The sequence below is a fragment of the Hypanus sabinus genome, chromosome 7 (assembly GCF_030144855.1).
Source record: "Hypanus sabinus isolate sHypSab1 chromosome 7, sHypSab1.hap1, whole genome shotgun sequence".
NCBI lineage: Eukaryota > Metazoa > Chordata > Chondrichthyes > Myliobatiformes > Dasyatidae > Hypanus > Hypanus sabinus.
Window position 1 is genome coordinate 58,788,771 of NC_082712.1, and position 17,626 is coordinate 58,806,396.

At 40.2% G+C, this 17,626-nt stretch overlaps 1 protein-coding gene across 2 annotated transcripts in view; it reads left to right on the top strand.

The window, feature by feature from the left end:
- fxn (frataxin) overlaps positions 1-17,626 on the top strand; it is a 33,185-nt gene that overhangs the window by 10,118 nt on the left and 5,441 nt on the right. Inside the window, exons 3-5 of one of the 2 annotated variants that reach the window (XM_059974735.1) lie at positions 1,362-1,482; positions 9,908-10,005; positions 13,004-13,142. In XM_059974735.1, coding sequence (XP_059830718.1) covers positions 1,362-1,482; positions 9,908-10,005; positions 13,004-13,079 — 295 coding nt within the window. In that variant the 3' untranslated portion in view covers positions 13,080-13,142. Of the gene's footprint in view, positions 1-1,361; positions 1,483-9,907; positions 10,006-13,003; positions 13,143-13,165; positions 15,836-17,626 lie in introns of those variants that run through there. The other variant, XM_059974734.1, reaches the window with a different exon arrangement.

The window sequence follows — 17,626 nt, forward strand, 5'->3', positions numbered from 1 at the left end:
GAGGATTTACCATTCATTATGGTATTTCTGATTTGGGGTATCAAATAGAAAGGGTTTGTTCACCTTGACAACAAAAAGTTGTAACAGTTAATTTGTTGACCACAAAATCAACATTTCAATCTCTCTTCCATCTTGTCTCCAAGAATCCCCCTCCTACTGCCTGATTCCTGTAAACTGCTGACCACCTAAAGTTAAAGCCCAATCATCTTCTCCAACATATTTCCTCAATTATTCATTTGATTACTTGAGATTTAGATGTTCAAAAGTGCCATGTGGAGTAGAGAAAGTGGCAGCTAATCTATGCATTTCAAACTTACATGGGACAATGTAGTAATAACTAAACTGTCCAATTGTCGTAACTACAAAGAGGTTTCCCTGCTCTCAACCACATCACCAGGATCCTCCTCAACTGCCTTTGTCTAGTGGCTGTGTGACTTATAATGTAGATTCTGTCCACTAGAGTCACAGTAGATGTAAACTTCACCATGGAACAACTTCAACAGAAAAGCAAGGAACAGCATTAACATAAACAGGAGAGAACCTGCAGATGCTGGAAATCCAAGCAACACACACAGACACAATGCTGGAGGAACACAGCAGGCCAGGCAGCATCTATGGAAAAAAGTACAGTCGATGTTTCAGGCTGACACCCTTCGGCAGGACTAGAGAAAAAAAAAGGAGTAGATTTAAAAGGTGGGGAGGGCATTAACATGGCCTTTTTTGACTTCACTAAAGCATATGACTGCTTCAACTGGGAAGGACTATAGAAGTGTTATCTTACATTTGCATCATGATGATATGTAAGCCCTGATCCTCCTCGCAACAGAACCAATTTCGATGCAGGCCATTCCTGTGACTTGTTTCCAGTCTTACTACAATGCTTTATGTCACTTCCAACAAGCTTCCCATAGAGAGGAAGAAATCCATAGGATTCATAGGAAACAGAACTTGCAAAACTTGTATCATCCCCATTTTCAGAACTAAAGTAAACCTAAACTCCATAGTTAAGCTGCAAGACATAGATCACTCTTGTTCCAAGCCACTACTGATTTACAGACACATCTGAGAGAATTGGCCTAACATTCAACATCTGCAAAACAAAGGTCCTCTACTAAGATGCTCCCAATGTATGAGACTGTATTTAAATAATAACAATTTGTGGCATGATCCGGGAAACCAAGAACTAAATTACATTTTGATGGTGTGTTTCATTAATTTTTGGAAATGGAAAGAGAGTAAATAGTACATTTCTACAACACAAACCGCTAATTCTTTGTTAAGAGGAAGGTTTGTTGCAGTGTTTGGAAGTGGCAGAAAATGTTGAAGCAAGGAAGGACTGAAACTATTTTTCTTCTTTGTAGCTTGCTGGATGAAACCACCTATGAAAGAATTGCAGAGGAAACACTGGGTCTTTTATCTGATTTCTTTGAAGATCTTGCAGATCAGTCTTTTGTTCCAAAAGACTATGATGTAACATATGCGGTAAAATCTGCTTATCTGTATCTTATTGTCCAATTTCATACTTGTGGAACCGTTGTGTTTCCATGATACTATTTACCCTGTGGCCCTGTAAAAGGGACAAACTGCTGTCAATTGACTTACATGGGAAGAAATGCACGAGCATAGCTTGAGAGAAATTACCAAGTGATGATGTACACTTGACCATTGCACTTGCATAGGTCAATGAGTGGAGCCAAATGGCTGTACTAAATGGACGCCATTGTACACCATTTACCATTTCAGTTGTTACTCTCCACTTTGCTTGCTGTCCTCCAAGAGGTCGATAAGTCATCAGGCTAATGGGCTCTTACAATAAAATGGTACAGGTCAGAGCCGAGCAAGGCTTGGACAATCAAGGCAGGGGAAAGTGAAATGATGGTGGCAACAGGAAAAGGACTTGTTTAAAGACTGGAAATGTCTGGATAATGATTGTACAAGTGCTGGACCTGAGAAATGAGTGTCCAGGAATACCTAGATGATTGTGATGGTGGGAAACAACAAATCACCTATATTTATTTTGGTGCCAGGAGAGGGATAGGAAGCAGGAATCCAAAGATGTTCTGGTGGGAAGACAGTTGGAAATTGGGAGACCAGTAGCATAAACCAAAAGAATGCAAATGCTGGAATTTGGATGTAACAACACTAACTGTTGAGATATATTTGGTGGGTCAGGCAACATCTGTGGAAAGAGATACAATTACCATCTCAAGTCCTAGACCTAGTATTTATCAGAAACAACAATGCTAAATGCTAATAGTGAGGAGGAATCCTTTTAGCGTGGATTAGGAGTAACATGTCTTGGACTTAGTTGATGAAAGTGGGTGAGACCTGGCAGCTACCCAATCTAGCACCGCACTCACTTGGTGGACCAGTTCTGTCAAAGGGAGTACCTCAGGGTGATATGGTGTAATTCCAAGGGTCCCTGACACTTGAGGATGTCTTGTTCTGGAGTAAATTTCCAGTGTAGTGCAAAGTGTCCTGAAGATTGTTGTTATTATGTTCTTCAGATAATATTTTTTTCAAATGCATAACATAGAAAAGGAGTATATGTAACTGAATTTACAAACAAATATGTTACCATTATGTTCAGCCACAATTATAACATGGTGAATGGTAAGGCCCTGGGAGTGATGCAGAATAGAGAGACCTAGGGGTACAAGTACATAGTTCCTTAAAAGTATGTGATACAGTTAGATAGACTGGCAAAGAAGGTGAATGGCATTCTTTCTTCATCCAGAGTTGGGATGACACATTACAGTTGTACAAGATGTTGGTGAGACTGCATGGAGTATTGTGTGTAGTATTTGTCATCACACTATAGGAAAGATATGATTAAGCTAGAGGGTGTGAGAAAAGATTCACAAGGCTGTTGCCAGTATTGGAGGGCTTGAGATACAAGGACCAGAAGGCCATAAGACATAGGAGCAGAATGAGGCCATTCAGCCGATTGGGTCTTCACTGCCATTCCACCATGGCTGATTAATTATCCTGCCTTCTTCCAATATGATTTGATGCCCCGATTAATCAAGAACATATCAACCTCTGCCTTAAATATACCCAATGACTTTGCCTGCACAGCTGTTTGTCGCAGTGAATCCCACAGCGTCATCACCCTCTGGCTACAGAAATTTTTCCTCATCTCTGAGCTAAATGGACTTCTCTCAATTCTGAGGCTGTGCCCTCTGGTAGGAAACATCCTGTCTACATTCACTCTATCTAGGTTTTTCAACATTCATTAGGTTTCAATGAGATCCCACCCCCATTCTTCTAAATTCCAGTGAGTACAGGCCCAGATGCATCCAACACTCTTCATATGTTAACCTTTCCATTCCTGAGATCATTTTCGTGAACCTCCTCTGGACCCTCTGCAATGCCAACACATTTTTTTCATCAATAAGGGGCCCTAAACTGCTCACAACACTCCCTTTGCCCCTTTGATTTTTGAATTGACTCCCCATTTAGAAGATAGTCCACACTTTTATTCCTTCTGCCAAAGTGCATGACCATGCACTTCCCTACACTATATTCCATCTGCCACTTCTTTATCCATTCCCACAATCTGTCTTAAGTTTTTCTGCTGACACCCTGCTTTCTCAACGCTACTTGCCCCTCCACCTAACTTGGTTTCATCTGTAAACCTGGCCACAAAGCCAACAATTACTTACATCCAAATCATTGGCATATAACGTGAAAAGAAGCAGTCACAACATTGAGCCCTGCAGCACACCACTAGTCACTGGCAGCCAACCAGAATTGGCCCTTTTTATTCCCACTCTTTGTCTCCTGCCAGTTAGCCAATCTTCTAACCATCTAGTACCTTTTCTGTAATATCTTGGGCTCTTTGAAACAGCTTCATGTGCAGTACCTTGCCAAAGGCCTTCCGAAAATCCAAATTTGTCTATTCTGCTTGTTATTTCCTCACATAATTAGAACTGATCTGTCAGATAAAATTTCCCCTTTAGAACACTGCTGACTTTGGCCTATCCTATTATGTGCCTCCAAGTACTCTGAAAGCCCATCCTTAATAATAGACTCGAACATCTTTCCAACTAGTGAAGTTAGGCCAGCTGGCCTATAATTTCCTTTCTTCTTCCTCCCTTTCTTCTTAAAGAGTAGAGTAACTTGCAATTTTTCAGTCCTCCAGATTCTTGAAAGATCATTACAAATGTCTCCACAGTCTCTTCAGCTAACTCTTTCAGAGGCCTGTATATAACTCCTATCAGGGTCTTTTTACCCTTGCAGCAGTTTCTCAGCAATACTCAGAAGGATTCTATATCTTCCAATCCTATGTCATCTCTTTCTAAGTATTTAACTTCACATTTTACCAACTGAGCCACACCACCCCCTCCGCCTGCTGGCTTATTCTTTCAACACATTGTGTATCCTTGGATGTTAAGCTTCCAACTATGATCTTCTTTCAGCCACAATTCAGAGATACCCTCAACTTCTCACCTGCCGATCATTTAACTGCTCTGCAAGCTCATATACCTTTTTCCATATTCTACCTGCATTCAAATATAACACCTTCAGTCTTGTATTCATCACCCTTTTTCATTTTGCCTCCACATTACACTGCAATGCATCCCACAAACATTCCTCACAATCTTACTACACACTGCATCTAGTTATATAGGAACTGTCCAATCCTCAGCCCTATCACTCCAATTCCCATCCTCCTTTAAAGTCACCCCACAGTTCAAATAAACATGCCCGCAAGGATATGAGTCCACCTTGGGTTCAGGTGTAACTCTTCTTTTTTGTGCAGGGCATACCTTCCTCAGAGAGATCTCAATGATCCAGAAATCTGAAACTCTGCCCTCTGCACCAATTCTTCAGCCACACATCCATTTTCCAGATCATCCTATTCTTACCCTCACTGGCATACAGCCCAGGTAGGAATCCAGAGATTACTACCCTGGAGGTTCTCTTTCTCAGCCTTCTACCTAACTCACTATATTCTCCCTCTGGGTCCTCTTTCTTTTCTTTTCCTTGTCATTGGTATCGATAGGTACCACAACTTCTGGCTGCTCACCCTCCCCCTGTAAGGATGCTTTGGACCTGAACAGAGACATCCTTGACCCTGACTCTTAAGGGGCAATGTACCAATCTGCTTTCGGCTCCTAATAATGGAATTCCCTATCACTACTGCACTCCTTTTCTCCCCTTTCCATTCTGAGCCAGAGTAAGTGCCTGAGACCTGGTCATAGAAGCATAGAAAACCTACAGCACAATACAGGTCCGTCGGCCCACAAAGCTATGCTGAATGTGTCCTTACCTGAGAAATTACCTAGGGATACCCATAGCCCTCTGTTTTTCTGAGCTCCATATACCTGTCCAGGAGTCTCTTAAAAGACCCTATCGTTGTAGATTCCCCCGGTAGGTCCTGCCCCCACCCCAACACTATCCAAAGTGGTATGCCTGCTATTGAGGGGAATGGCACAGGGGTACTCTGCACTGTATTCCGTTTCCCTCTCCTAGCTTCAGCAACTTGGGGGACGACTACCTCCTTAGCGCTCCTATCTATTACCCCTTCATTTTCCTGTAAGAGCCGAAAGTCAACCAGCTGCAACTCCGACTCCTTAAGCTGCAAATCCACTTCTGCAGATATTGTTATCAGGGAGACTGGAGAGTTCCCACATCTCACACAAAGAAAATACATCTCCTCCAGACCCATTCTCAGCACACTAGTCAAGTACTACAGAAAATATCTTACTCAAAACTTACTTACCTTCTTAGAACCTGTACTCTTTTAAGTCAAAGCCAGACCACTCTAACACTGCCCCACTCCAACAATGGCTGTACCACTTACATCTCCCTTCCTTGTATTAGCCTGCACTGATTGGAGCCTGCCAAAAAGAGCCAAAAGCACTGGAGCTCCTTTTAAACCTCACCATGACACCAACAAGAGATGGACCATGGAGAGACTGGATTGCCTGGGACTGCTTTCCCTTGTGTGAAGGAGGCTAAGGGGTGAATTTACAGAGGTTTATAAGACCATCAAGAGCATGGATAAGTTTCCTTTCAGATTAGGGGATTCTAAAACTAGAGGGCATAGGTTTAAGTTAATGGGGGAAAGGTTTTAGGGACCTGTGGGTTTTTCCACACAAAGCGGTGGTTATACAGAACAAACTGCCAGAGAAAATGGAAGCAGTAGGTACAACTGCAATAGTTAAAAAACATTTGGACACTTGGTCTTCATGTACCGAGGTTGGCGACAGTGGATCATGTTCCCGTAAACAAGTTGAGAGTTTACATCCTGTCTGCCAACATATTTCTTGTTGCATTCTCCACTGGTGATCCTGTGCACCACATTGCTTTACTTGTTACTTGTATATGGAGACATGGTCCACTGTCGCTGATCTCAGTACATGAAGACCAAGAAGGACACCACTTTAACTGGGACGTTATGGAGGTTCTGGTGCATGCAAACACGAGACAGGCACGAGAATTCTTAGAAGTGTGATTCTCTACTGATAAGTCCATAAACAAACATTGAAATAGATGCCATCTACAATCCCCTCAGTCGTAGCTAATCAGGACTGAGGCAAGCGAATGGGGGCCTATATAAATGTGAGCACTCCCAGTGAGAAACATTAACAATTGTGCACGAAGGATGTCATCTTGACTGGTGAGTAAATGTTTGCAAGCTATTTGCCAAGCTCAGTGATCACTGGAATATCAAACAAAGCTATATAAGAAGATACTAGTATATTTAAATGGAATGGATAATGAAGTCATAGCTCGGTAATAGTTTATGCTGACTCTCTACCAGAATAAATCTCAATTTGCAGCCTTTCCCTTCATATTTTTTTCTTTCAAATACTGATCCAGTTCCCTTGTGAAAATTACTTTTGAACCTGCTTCCACAACTCCATCAGACTATGCCAGATTCTAGATACAATTTGCTCACTTCAGAAAAAAAAATATGATCTTGTTGCTCCTCCGTCTAGCGGAATTAGTTCTTACTCTCAATAATTTCTCCTTTGGCTCCTCCCACTTCCTCCAGACCAAGGGTGTAGCCTTGGGCACCCGTATGGGTCCCAGTTATGCCAGCCTTTTTTTTTGGCTTTGTGGAACAGTCCATGTTCCAAGCCTATACTGGTATCTGTCCCCCTCTTTTCCTTCACTACATCGACGACTGCATTGGCGCTGCCTCCTGCATGCATGCTGAGCTCGTTGATTTCATTGACTTTACCTCCAACTTTCACCCTACCCTCAAGTTTACCTGGTCCATTTCCGACACCTCCTTCCCCTTTCTTGATCTTTCTGTCTCCAGCTCTGGAGACGGCTTATCTACTGCTACCTACTATAAGCCTACAGATTCTCACAGCTACCTGGACTATTCCTCTTCCCACCCTGTCTCTTGCAAAAGTACTATCTCCTCACAATTCCTCCGTCTCCACCGCACCTGCTCTCAGGATGAGGCTTTTCATTCCAGGATGAAGGAGATGTCTTCCTTTTTTAAACAAAGGGGCTTCCCTTCTTCCACCATCAACTCTGCTCTCAAACGCATCTCTCCCATTTCCCGCACATCTGCCCTCACCCTATCCGCCCACCACCCCACTTGGGATAGTGTTCCCCTTGTCCTCACCTACCACCCCACCAGCCTCCAGGTCCAACATATAATTCTCCGTAACTTCCGCCACCTCCAACGGGATCCCACTACCCAGCACATCTTTCCCTCCCCCCCCCCCTTTCTGCTTTCCGCAGGGATCGCTCCCTACGTGACTCCCTTGACACTCGCCCCCCCCCCCCCCCCCCACCATCCCTTCCCACCGATATCCCTCCTGGCACTTATCCTTGTAACGGAACAAGTGCTACACCTGCCCTACCTGCCCTTACACCTCCTCCCTCACCACCATTCAGGGCCCTAGACAGTCCTTCCAGGTGAGGCGACACTTCACCTGTGAGTCGGCTGGTGTATACTGCGTCCGGTGCTCCCGGTGTGGCCTTTTATATATTGGTGAGACCCGACGCAGACTGGGAGACCGTTTCACTGAACACCTACGCTCGGTCCGCCAGAGAAAGCAGGATCTCCCAGTGGCCACACATTTTAATTCCACGTCCCATTCCCATTCTAATGTGTCTATCCATGGCCTCCTCTACTGTCAAAATGCATCCAAACTCAGGTTGGAGGAACAACACCTTATATACCGGCTGGGTAGCCTCCAACCTGATGGCATGAACATTGACTTCTCTAATTTCTGTTAATGCCCCTCCTCCCCTTCTTACCCCATCCCTGACATATTTGGTTATTTTTTTCTCTCTCTCTCTCTCTGCCCATCACTCTTGCCTATTCTCCATCTCCCTCTGGTGCTCCCCAACCCCTTTTCTTTCTCCCGAGGCCTCCTGTTCCATGATCCTTTCCCTTCTCCAGCTCTGTATCACTTTCGCCAATCACCTTTCCAGCTCTTAGCTTCATCCCACCCCCTCCAGTCTTCTCCTATCATTTCGCATTTCCCCCTCCCCCCACTACTTTCAAATCTCTTAGTATCTCTCCTTTCAGTTAGTCCTGACGAAGGGTCTCGTCCTGAAACGTCGACAGGGCTTCTCCTTATAGATGCTGCCTGGCCTGCTGTGTTCCACCAGCATTTTGTGTGTGTTGTTATAATCTTGTTGCTTTGGTTCATTTTCCAGTTACCTTTTTGTGTTATTAGGTTAGGTACTAAGAAGGTCTTAATTGTTAGGCCAATAACTTTCAAAAGAGATTTTAGACTACGTAAGACAAGGAGCATTAAGGAGTGGATAAAAAATTTCCCAATTTTAGACAGACCTTATTTAAAGAAGCAAGTCAAAATGAAAAACAAAGTATTAATAAAATAAAATGAAAGATGTTGCTTTAAATATTTTTGGAATTGACTAAGTATCCTTGCAGATGGATATTCAAAAGGAAGCACAATGAAAATAGCTCTATGCACCATATCAGTGACACAATTCCAACCAGCCAACAGCCTAAATAGGTTGAACAGGAAGGACCTATTTCCTTTATAACCAAGGGAGGCTGAAGATTAGAGAGGAACTGAGAGAAAAAAATCTTAACAAGGGACGGAGATCTAGAATTCACATCCTGAAAGGGAGATGAAAATAGAAACTTGCATCACATTTAAAAGGAACATGGTTGAGTGCTCGAAGAGCCAAAGATAACAAATAGCCTCCATTTTTGTTGTATATTTTAATGATGTGGGTGTTGTGTGTTTTTTAAAAAAAGTCACTTGGAATGTTTTATATGGATAAAATTCCCAATCTGATGTCAATTGCTTACTACTAAAGTAAGGTCATAAAGGAACTCACAATATTAACAGGCAATTTGTATGTATTGAGATTGAAATTACCTGGTAAGACCCCAGTTTTAAAACGTGCACAATTGTCTTTAAAGCACAGGAATGAATCTTGAGCTTGGGGTTTGAGATGTTTGGCATACCTATGTTGGAAATCTTCCTAGTAGTTAATGTTTTTGCTCTAACCAGATCTGCATTTCATTGTTAATAGTATATTGAGATTATGTTATAGCCAAGACTTTGGGAAGGTGCCAACAAGTTTCACTGAAACCAATATTCATCATATTGTTTTCTGCAACTAGCTTTAGATCAACACATGCATAATCGTTTAACTAGGTAATCAACCAACATTTAATTAATTTGAAGAAATATTGTATGTTTTTGTTATTTAGGAATAAATATTAAATAAATGTATAATTTTACTGAAACAAATATGAGGAAAAAATGTTTTTTAAAATATAGTCAGAGTTAAGTCTATGAGCTCTACCTGTCCAAACCCATAAGCCCAACTCTGGTCTCAAAACTCTAAATCCACAGCAGATAAAAGAATATTTGTAAAACTTTATTTTATTTTCAAGACTATTAATAAAATAAATATTCCAGTAGATTTATTTTTATCCTTTTTATAGACTGGTGTGCTGACAATAAAGTTGGGGGAACCTTTGGGAACTTACGTGATTAACAAACAGACTCCAAACCGACAGATCTGGCTCTCATCTCCAATCAGGTATGCATTGAAAAAAGAGCAAAGCTCCTTTCTTCTGACATAAGACAATGGTGCTTAACAAAAGAGTTTAAAGAGATTAATTTTTATATTTTCTTCACTTTTGCTGTACCCACAGCATCACTTTTCACAATCTTGAACTATGAACAGCATAACACAGTTGGAGGACACCTGGCCCATTATATCTTGTATGGCTCTTGCATCTAGTCTTATTTTGACCCATTCTCTTGTTCTTTTCCTAAATGCTTACAGTTCTTTCTCCTTTAAGTATTTATCCAATTCCTCCTCTGAAGGAGACGGTTAAGTTTGGTCCTTTTGGGCAATATATTCCAAACTGTAACCACATTGATAAAAAGTTTTTCTCTTACCATGTCTGGCTGTTTTGCCATTTACATTAATCTATGTTTTCTGGCTATCAACTCTTAATATGTTGGAAATTATTGAACCTACCAAGCCAGTTTGAGCATTAAATCTCCTATTATTCTTCCTTGGGGTGAACACCTCCCAGTTTCAGCCGTTATAACCCTTAACGTCTGGATTAATTCCAGTAAATCTCATCTGCACACTTTCCAAGACTTTCATATGTTTTCCAAAGTATAGTTTTCAGAGTTTGGCACAACATTTAATATATCTTCCTTACCTTTGTATACTCTTTACATTGATTCCATATGTTATTAATGGTTTTGAAATTTTTCTTGCCACCTTCAAAATCATGTGCACAAAAGCTCTGTCCTTGCTGTTCTTCTACTGATTTCTGGCACATTTAATATCCATGGTCTCTTGCTGTTCCTTTAAAAAAAAAGATCAGCCTAGAAGGTGGGACCTATACAGAAGAGACGGTTTGCACCTAAACTGGAAAGGGACTAATATCCAAGCAGTAACATTTGACGGTATTGCATGGGTAGAGGGTACCAGAGTGGTTGTGGAGACAAATGTTGTTAACACCTCAGACAAAGTCAGGAAGCAAAAGCATAGTGGGACTAATGTTTTGAGCTGTGTATATTTCAATGCAAGAAGTATTGTAGGAAAGGTAAATGAGCTTAGGGCATGGATAAACATGGGGCTATGACCGGTGGTGTAGTGGTATCAGCATTGGACTTAAAGGCAAATGGTCCTGAGTTCAAATACAGCCGGGTCCCAACCTGGGCAGCAGCAGCATCTGCGTGGAAGAAAGGCCTGGCAATCTACTTCCATAATCTTGCCATAGTACAGAGTTTGTATATTTCTGTCAGAATAAAAGGCAAAGATATCAGATTTGGGAACCTTTGTTTTAGAGAGATTGAGGCCCGGGTTAAGAAAAAAAATGAAAGTGTATAGCAGGTGCAAACAGGTAGGAACAAATGAGGTACTTGAGTATAATTCATATAATCAATCTATGTATATAAGCTTTCCAATGTATTTATAGTTATTGTGTTTTTTATTATTCTGTTCTTTGTTTTTTTTTAAGTGCTGCGTCATATCTAGAGTAACAATTATTTTGTCTCCTTTACACTTGTGTACTGGAAATGACATTAAACGATCTTGAACAGGAAATGCACGTAATATATATCAGGTCCCAATTATTATAAAGGCAATCTACATGTTAAGAGGTACAAGAAAAAATCTGCAGATGCTGGAAATCCTAGCCACGCACACAGAATGCTGGAGGAACTCAGCTGGCCAGGAAGTGTTACTCTTCCATAGATGCTGCCTGGCCTGCTGGTGTCAGCCCGAAACATCGACTGTACTCTTTTTCATAGATGCTGCCTGGCCTGCTGGTGTCAGCCCGAAACATCGACTGTACTCTTTTTCATAGATGCTGCCTGGCCTGCTGGTGTCAGCCTGAAACATCGACTGTACTCTTTTTCATAGATTCTGCCTGGCCTGCTGGTGTCAGCCTGAAACATCGACTGTACTCTTTTTCATAGATGCTGCCTTGTCTGCTGAGTTCCTTCAGCATTTTGTGTGTTGTGCCTCGTTATGAAGATGGGGTTACAATCCTAGAAAATGACACATACTGTGATTTTCTGTAAAACAAAGCCACATTATCTGTGCTTGTGTCTAGAAATGTGTTGGAGAAAAAATAATCTTTATGTTCATTTCTTTTATTCATGTAAATTATGTAAGCAAATTTAATTCTACATCTCAAAATTTTGAGTAGTGCTTTATAACTTTTGTAAGGACAAATTGTCATTGTCCAAGTGGTTGTAGTTGGAAGAATATGTTTTTTTTTTAAATTTATTTTCCTTTAAACCTCTTTAAAATAAGATGAAAATGAACAAAAGATCTGAAAAGGATTGTGAATCGTGGTCAAAAATGCAATTTTTTTCTCTTCCTTTACAATGTTCGGAAAATTAAAACCCATTCAGGCTCATTCATTACTGGGCTGTTTGATTAATTTTCTTCATGGGTATTTTTTTGCAAAATTATTGCATGGGTTGGGAATTAATTGGACTCAATGGAGAAAATGTAATGAAAATGCTGATATGTTAATGAAATTATGTTCCTATTTATCGATATTCTGGAGTTTCTTTAATCTTTATTGTAGTAGCTGTCGGTAGCCATTTCTCATTCAGAACTATTAAGGTTTTGCAACTTCTTTCTTCAAAGTTACTCAAGCTTGAATCTGAATTTATGCCATCTGGAAGGGTCTTTCTTTTGGCTCTTCCTTCCCTGATCCTTTATTTTAATGATGGCATCTTAAAACATAGACTAGATGGAGGCAGGCAAGTGATCTTGTTTGACACTTGAGGGCCCCAAGCATCATCAAGTTAGTGACAGGATATTAATTTCACAATGATGCTAAAGGGGTTGAGTGTGATGTATGGCAATCCTGTCCATCTGGAGCATGGAAATAAACTTGTGGTAACGTGTCATCATGAATTTGATAAGTTTGCTTCAATTTGAAAAGCTTATTAGAATTGGCTACCCTGCCTAGGCCTCTCCTTCCTTAATCATACTGCATCCTTTAAATCGCTTCCAAATGACACTGGTAGTGACCTATACTTTGCATCATTTACAGAGGCTCCTTGCAGTCGGATTCCTGCCTCTGCCCACCAGACAAGTCAAAAATCAAATGTCTTGGATCTTTCATCTAAAGGAAATTCTGCTGACAGGATGCCATGTTGTGAGGTTTAAACTGTTCTCATCAGTTTTTTTTCCCCTTCTCTACATTTTTCCTCAGTGGCCCTAAACGATATGATTGGACTGGAAAGAGTTGGATCTATTCCCACGATGGAGTTTGTTTACATAAACTGCTCACTAAAGAGTTTTCCACGATGTTCAAGACCAAAGTGGATGTACTAGCAATCGCTGATATGAGTTATGTGTGACCCTGCAAGAAACTATAAGAAATGATTTTGAAGAAATATTTTGCAGATATTATGTATGGAACCTTGTTCTTTTGATGGGAACTAGAACACTGTGAAGACTGGATTCAGCTTGTATATTCCTGATTAAATTACTGCACTTCTTTCCACTGGAGTCTTGCTCATCACTGAACGATGGGAAACTCTTCCAATATATTTTGTTGTTTTCTTAGTCTGGGTTTTTTTTTAAATTTCATGCATACTTTACATGCTAAATAGCTGATTTGTTTTCTAAATTTAGCTTATGTAATGTATTGGAAAATAATACTGGATTGTTGGCTCATCTGCTTTCTGTTAATTATGACAATTTTCTATAATTTTTTTTGCTGCAGCATGGAATTTGAGCATTAATACCAAACTATGTTTAACCTTGCTATCCTCGATCTTCAAGAAAATCTGTATTTTCTTAGTGGAAATATTATTATATTATCCATTAACAAATGGGTAAACATTCCTTTCTGGGTTCCTGCTGAGGAGCAGAATAGATATTCAAAGCTGCAGTCCTGTAGCCCTATTCATTGCTCAATTTTAGTTCGGGAAAGAGAATTGAGTGAAACTGAGAAAGCAAGAATTATGTAACTTTTTTTGCATTTGTTTTGAAGTGCTATTAACTAGATCATATCTGCCAATCACTGGTATATGTCAGGAAAGAAGATTATTCTTATTTCCGTAATTGCTGAATTTGCCCTTTTTGACCTGGTTGGTAAGGTGGAAGACAGTTCCAAGGTTGCTCATTGTTTGAATTGTAGGTTAATGTTTCAGTTACTTTTCACTCATCAAAAATAGCTTGTATCATCATTTAACAACAAAAGATTATAGTGATACAGGAGGTAACTGGATGAGGAAGCGTATATGTGTTGACACAAACAGATTGAAGGAGGAGGGAGAAACAAGACAGTATACAGAGGACAAACAAGAGAAAATCTGCAGATGCTGGAAATCCAAGCAACACACACAAAATGCTGGAGGAACTCAGCAGGCCAGGCAGCATCTATGAAAAAAAGTAGTTGATGTTTCGGGCCAAGACCCTTTGGTCCTACTCATCTTTATTTCTCCAGTCCTGCTGAAGGGCCTCTGCCCGAAATGTCGAGTATACAGTGGATTCTGATTAATTGCACCATTGTTTAATTGGGGAAGCCGCTTATCTAGAACAACTCTTAAAGAACAGAAACTAATTGAGAAAATAGCCAGGATTTCCATTGTTTCTTTGGGACACTATACTGCTTAATTGGGTCAGGAGGCAGTTGCCGAACAGTCTCTAACTAGAGTCAGACATCTGTACTTACATGGCTGTTAGACACTACACAGTGCTTAGAGTGAACAGTTTTTAAATAGGGTCAGCTCTGTGAGCTTGTATTCAAAAAGCAGTGATTTCTGTCACTGCTACTTAGCAAGAAATAAGCAGCAAGACAATTCAGAACTCACTGTGGTTTCAAGCATTCAGGCTTGGAAATGGCCGGGAATGAAAATGAAATGATTTCACTACTTCAACAAGTTAGGAACTACTGAGTATTTGAAGGTATCAACAAACATCTTGAATGTTACAGTGGAAATGAGGATTTGGAGGGTGCAGTTGTCGATAGCATTGTATAAAAGAAGTCCATTATTTACACTAGGTGTCTGCGCCTATCCTTAACATTTACAATCAAACAAAAGAACGCGGCAGCATACAGGTATACTGAATGAATTTCTCTGTCAGGAACAATTAGGTATTAATACACAATTTTATAGTACTGTAGCCTAGTATTGATAGTGTTCTAATATGTTCTGTATTTCATTTAAGTACCTAATTTGTTACTCAGTTAAATGGAAGTTAGTCCTTTTTACATCTTTATAACTTTCCATGAAACTTAAACAATTTGGGCCAAAGTGTACTAGTACCAATGTGGCCAAATTAACCAGAATCCATTGTATTTGCTTACCACTTCTGTCAACTGGAGTAGATATACAGACTGAAAACCAACCTTAATTACCAATTTTCTCAGTATGTACTCTGCGGTTGCTTTTTATATTTTTATTTCATATAGTTACAGTTAATTATGACAGAAAAGCAGCATTTTGATGTTGTATATTGAGATTTAACAGCCAATTGACAACCACCTGGGCTAAGTGGATTGCTTCAATTCCTCCATGATGTGCAAGGTTGGAATAGGAATTTAGAATATGACTCTTTAATTGTACTTCTCTGCAAAGAGTTTAAATCTATATTGTCACATTTTGGTAAATAATAAACCCACCTTGCATTTCCAAACAAATCTTGCTCAGTCCACTATTGTAGGTGAAATCTCATTAGCTCTCCAAATGCAGTGAATTTACAGAAAGGCGGATCTAAAAGGCTTGAAGATGGACAGAACAGTGTATCTCCTTCACCACTTGAAGCTGAATGAAATTCAACAAGCTTAAGTGAATAAATACTGTCTTTGGATAACCAAATTTCTTCTTCACGTCCTCAGATGATCAAGAATCAGGCAATTGGACTATCCGTGGTGAGTCTGAATAATGACTAGTGAGTCAACTTTAGAACTGAGCTGCAGGGCCATTTTTGACTCTTGTGAGTGGTTAGAAAGAAGTGTTGAGAAAGTAATAGAAGCAGGAGCAGGCAGAAAAGGCCAGCAAAATTAGTATTATTTATTTTTGATTATTTGATTACTGAATATATAAAATACAGGAAATGCAATAATCACTATTTGCTTCAATTGTATTAGAAAAGTAAATATCCTGTATAAATTGGAAGCAACAATTTGTAATTGCACCTTGTTTTCAGTGTAGCAAAGTATTTCTGACCAGAGCACATCAGCAACCAGGAGGAAGTTTAAAGATGCCCGTTAAGTAGGTCAACAAAATGTTCCAGAATGCCCTTGCAGACATAACAAGGAAAGCTGCAACTTCCCCTCTCCTATCATCATTAACCATTATCTCCCAGCTGTGAAAATGTATCTGTCAAAAGACTCAGAGAGCAGAAGATTGTTGAGACAATAAGAACTGAATGGAGCACCTCTTAGTACCCTGAAGCATCTCAAAGTGCTTTGTTGCCAGAATAATACTCTTGAAGCAAAAACCAAACTGTTGGAGAAACCTGGCATCTGTGGAGACAAAGGGATAATTAACATATTAGGTTGAGACCTGCATCACAACTTGGTCAATCATCTCATTGCCTCCATGGGCACTGCCTGACCCACCAAGTTCCTCTAGCAGTTTGCTTGTATTTTTGCAGCAGACCCTTTCATGCCCTTTTTTTTGTTCCACTGTGAAATCTCTTCAAAGTATGCCCATTTTAAATAATTTTTTCTCCAGTCCTGATGCAGGGTTGTAACTTAAAACATCAACTATCCCTTTGCCTTAACATTCAAGATTCAAAAAAAAATTCAAAAACTTTATAAAACTAAAACATACTGTCTGACCCACTGAATCCCTCTGGCAGTTTGTTTGTTCCAGTGCCCAGCACCCACAGTCTCTTATGTCTTCATTGAAATTTGCTCACTGGATAAGACATAGGAGCAGAATTAGACCATTTGACCCATTGGGTCTGCTCCGCCATTCCATCATGGCTGATTTGCCATCTTTCTCAACCAGATTCTTCTGTCCTCACTAATTAAAAATGTATCAACACCCACTTTAATATATACCCAGTGACTTAGTCTCTATAGCCATCTGTGGCAATGAATTCCAGAGATTCACCACCCTCTGGCTAAAGAAATCCTTCCTCACTTCCGCTTTACAGGGATGTCCTCCTGAGGTTGTGCCCTCTAGTCCTAGTCTAGCCCTCTGCAGAAAACATTCTCTCCACGTTTAATTTATCCAGGCCTGTCTAAATTGGATAGAATTTAATGAGTTCCCCCCACATTCTTCTAAGCTCCACTAAGTACAGGTCCAGAGTCATCAAATACTCCTCATACATTGACCCTATCACTCCAAGGGTAAGTACAGCAATGCCTTAGTGCTGCTTTTCCATGTTGATCTGCGTTCAGCTGCAGCAATCAGCAGATGAGATTGGACTCACGGCTGGCATTCTAGATGTGTTCAATCACTTCATTTATTATTTACAAAAGGCTTCTATTTAATAGTGCTTTCAATTTAGTAAAATATTTAAGAATTTTTTGTGTTGAGGGTTATTTAAAAAAGCCAAGTCATATAAAGACCCAATAGGGCAGATAAATAAATGTTAGGTCTAAGAAGAGGGAATACTTTAAAGGTAGAAACAGGTGAAGAGTTTTGGGAAGTCAGTTACTGAGCTTGGCAGCCAATGGATGAATTTTTAAATTCATGGATGCACAAGG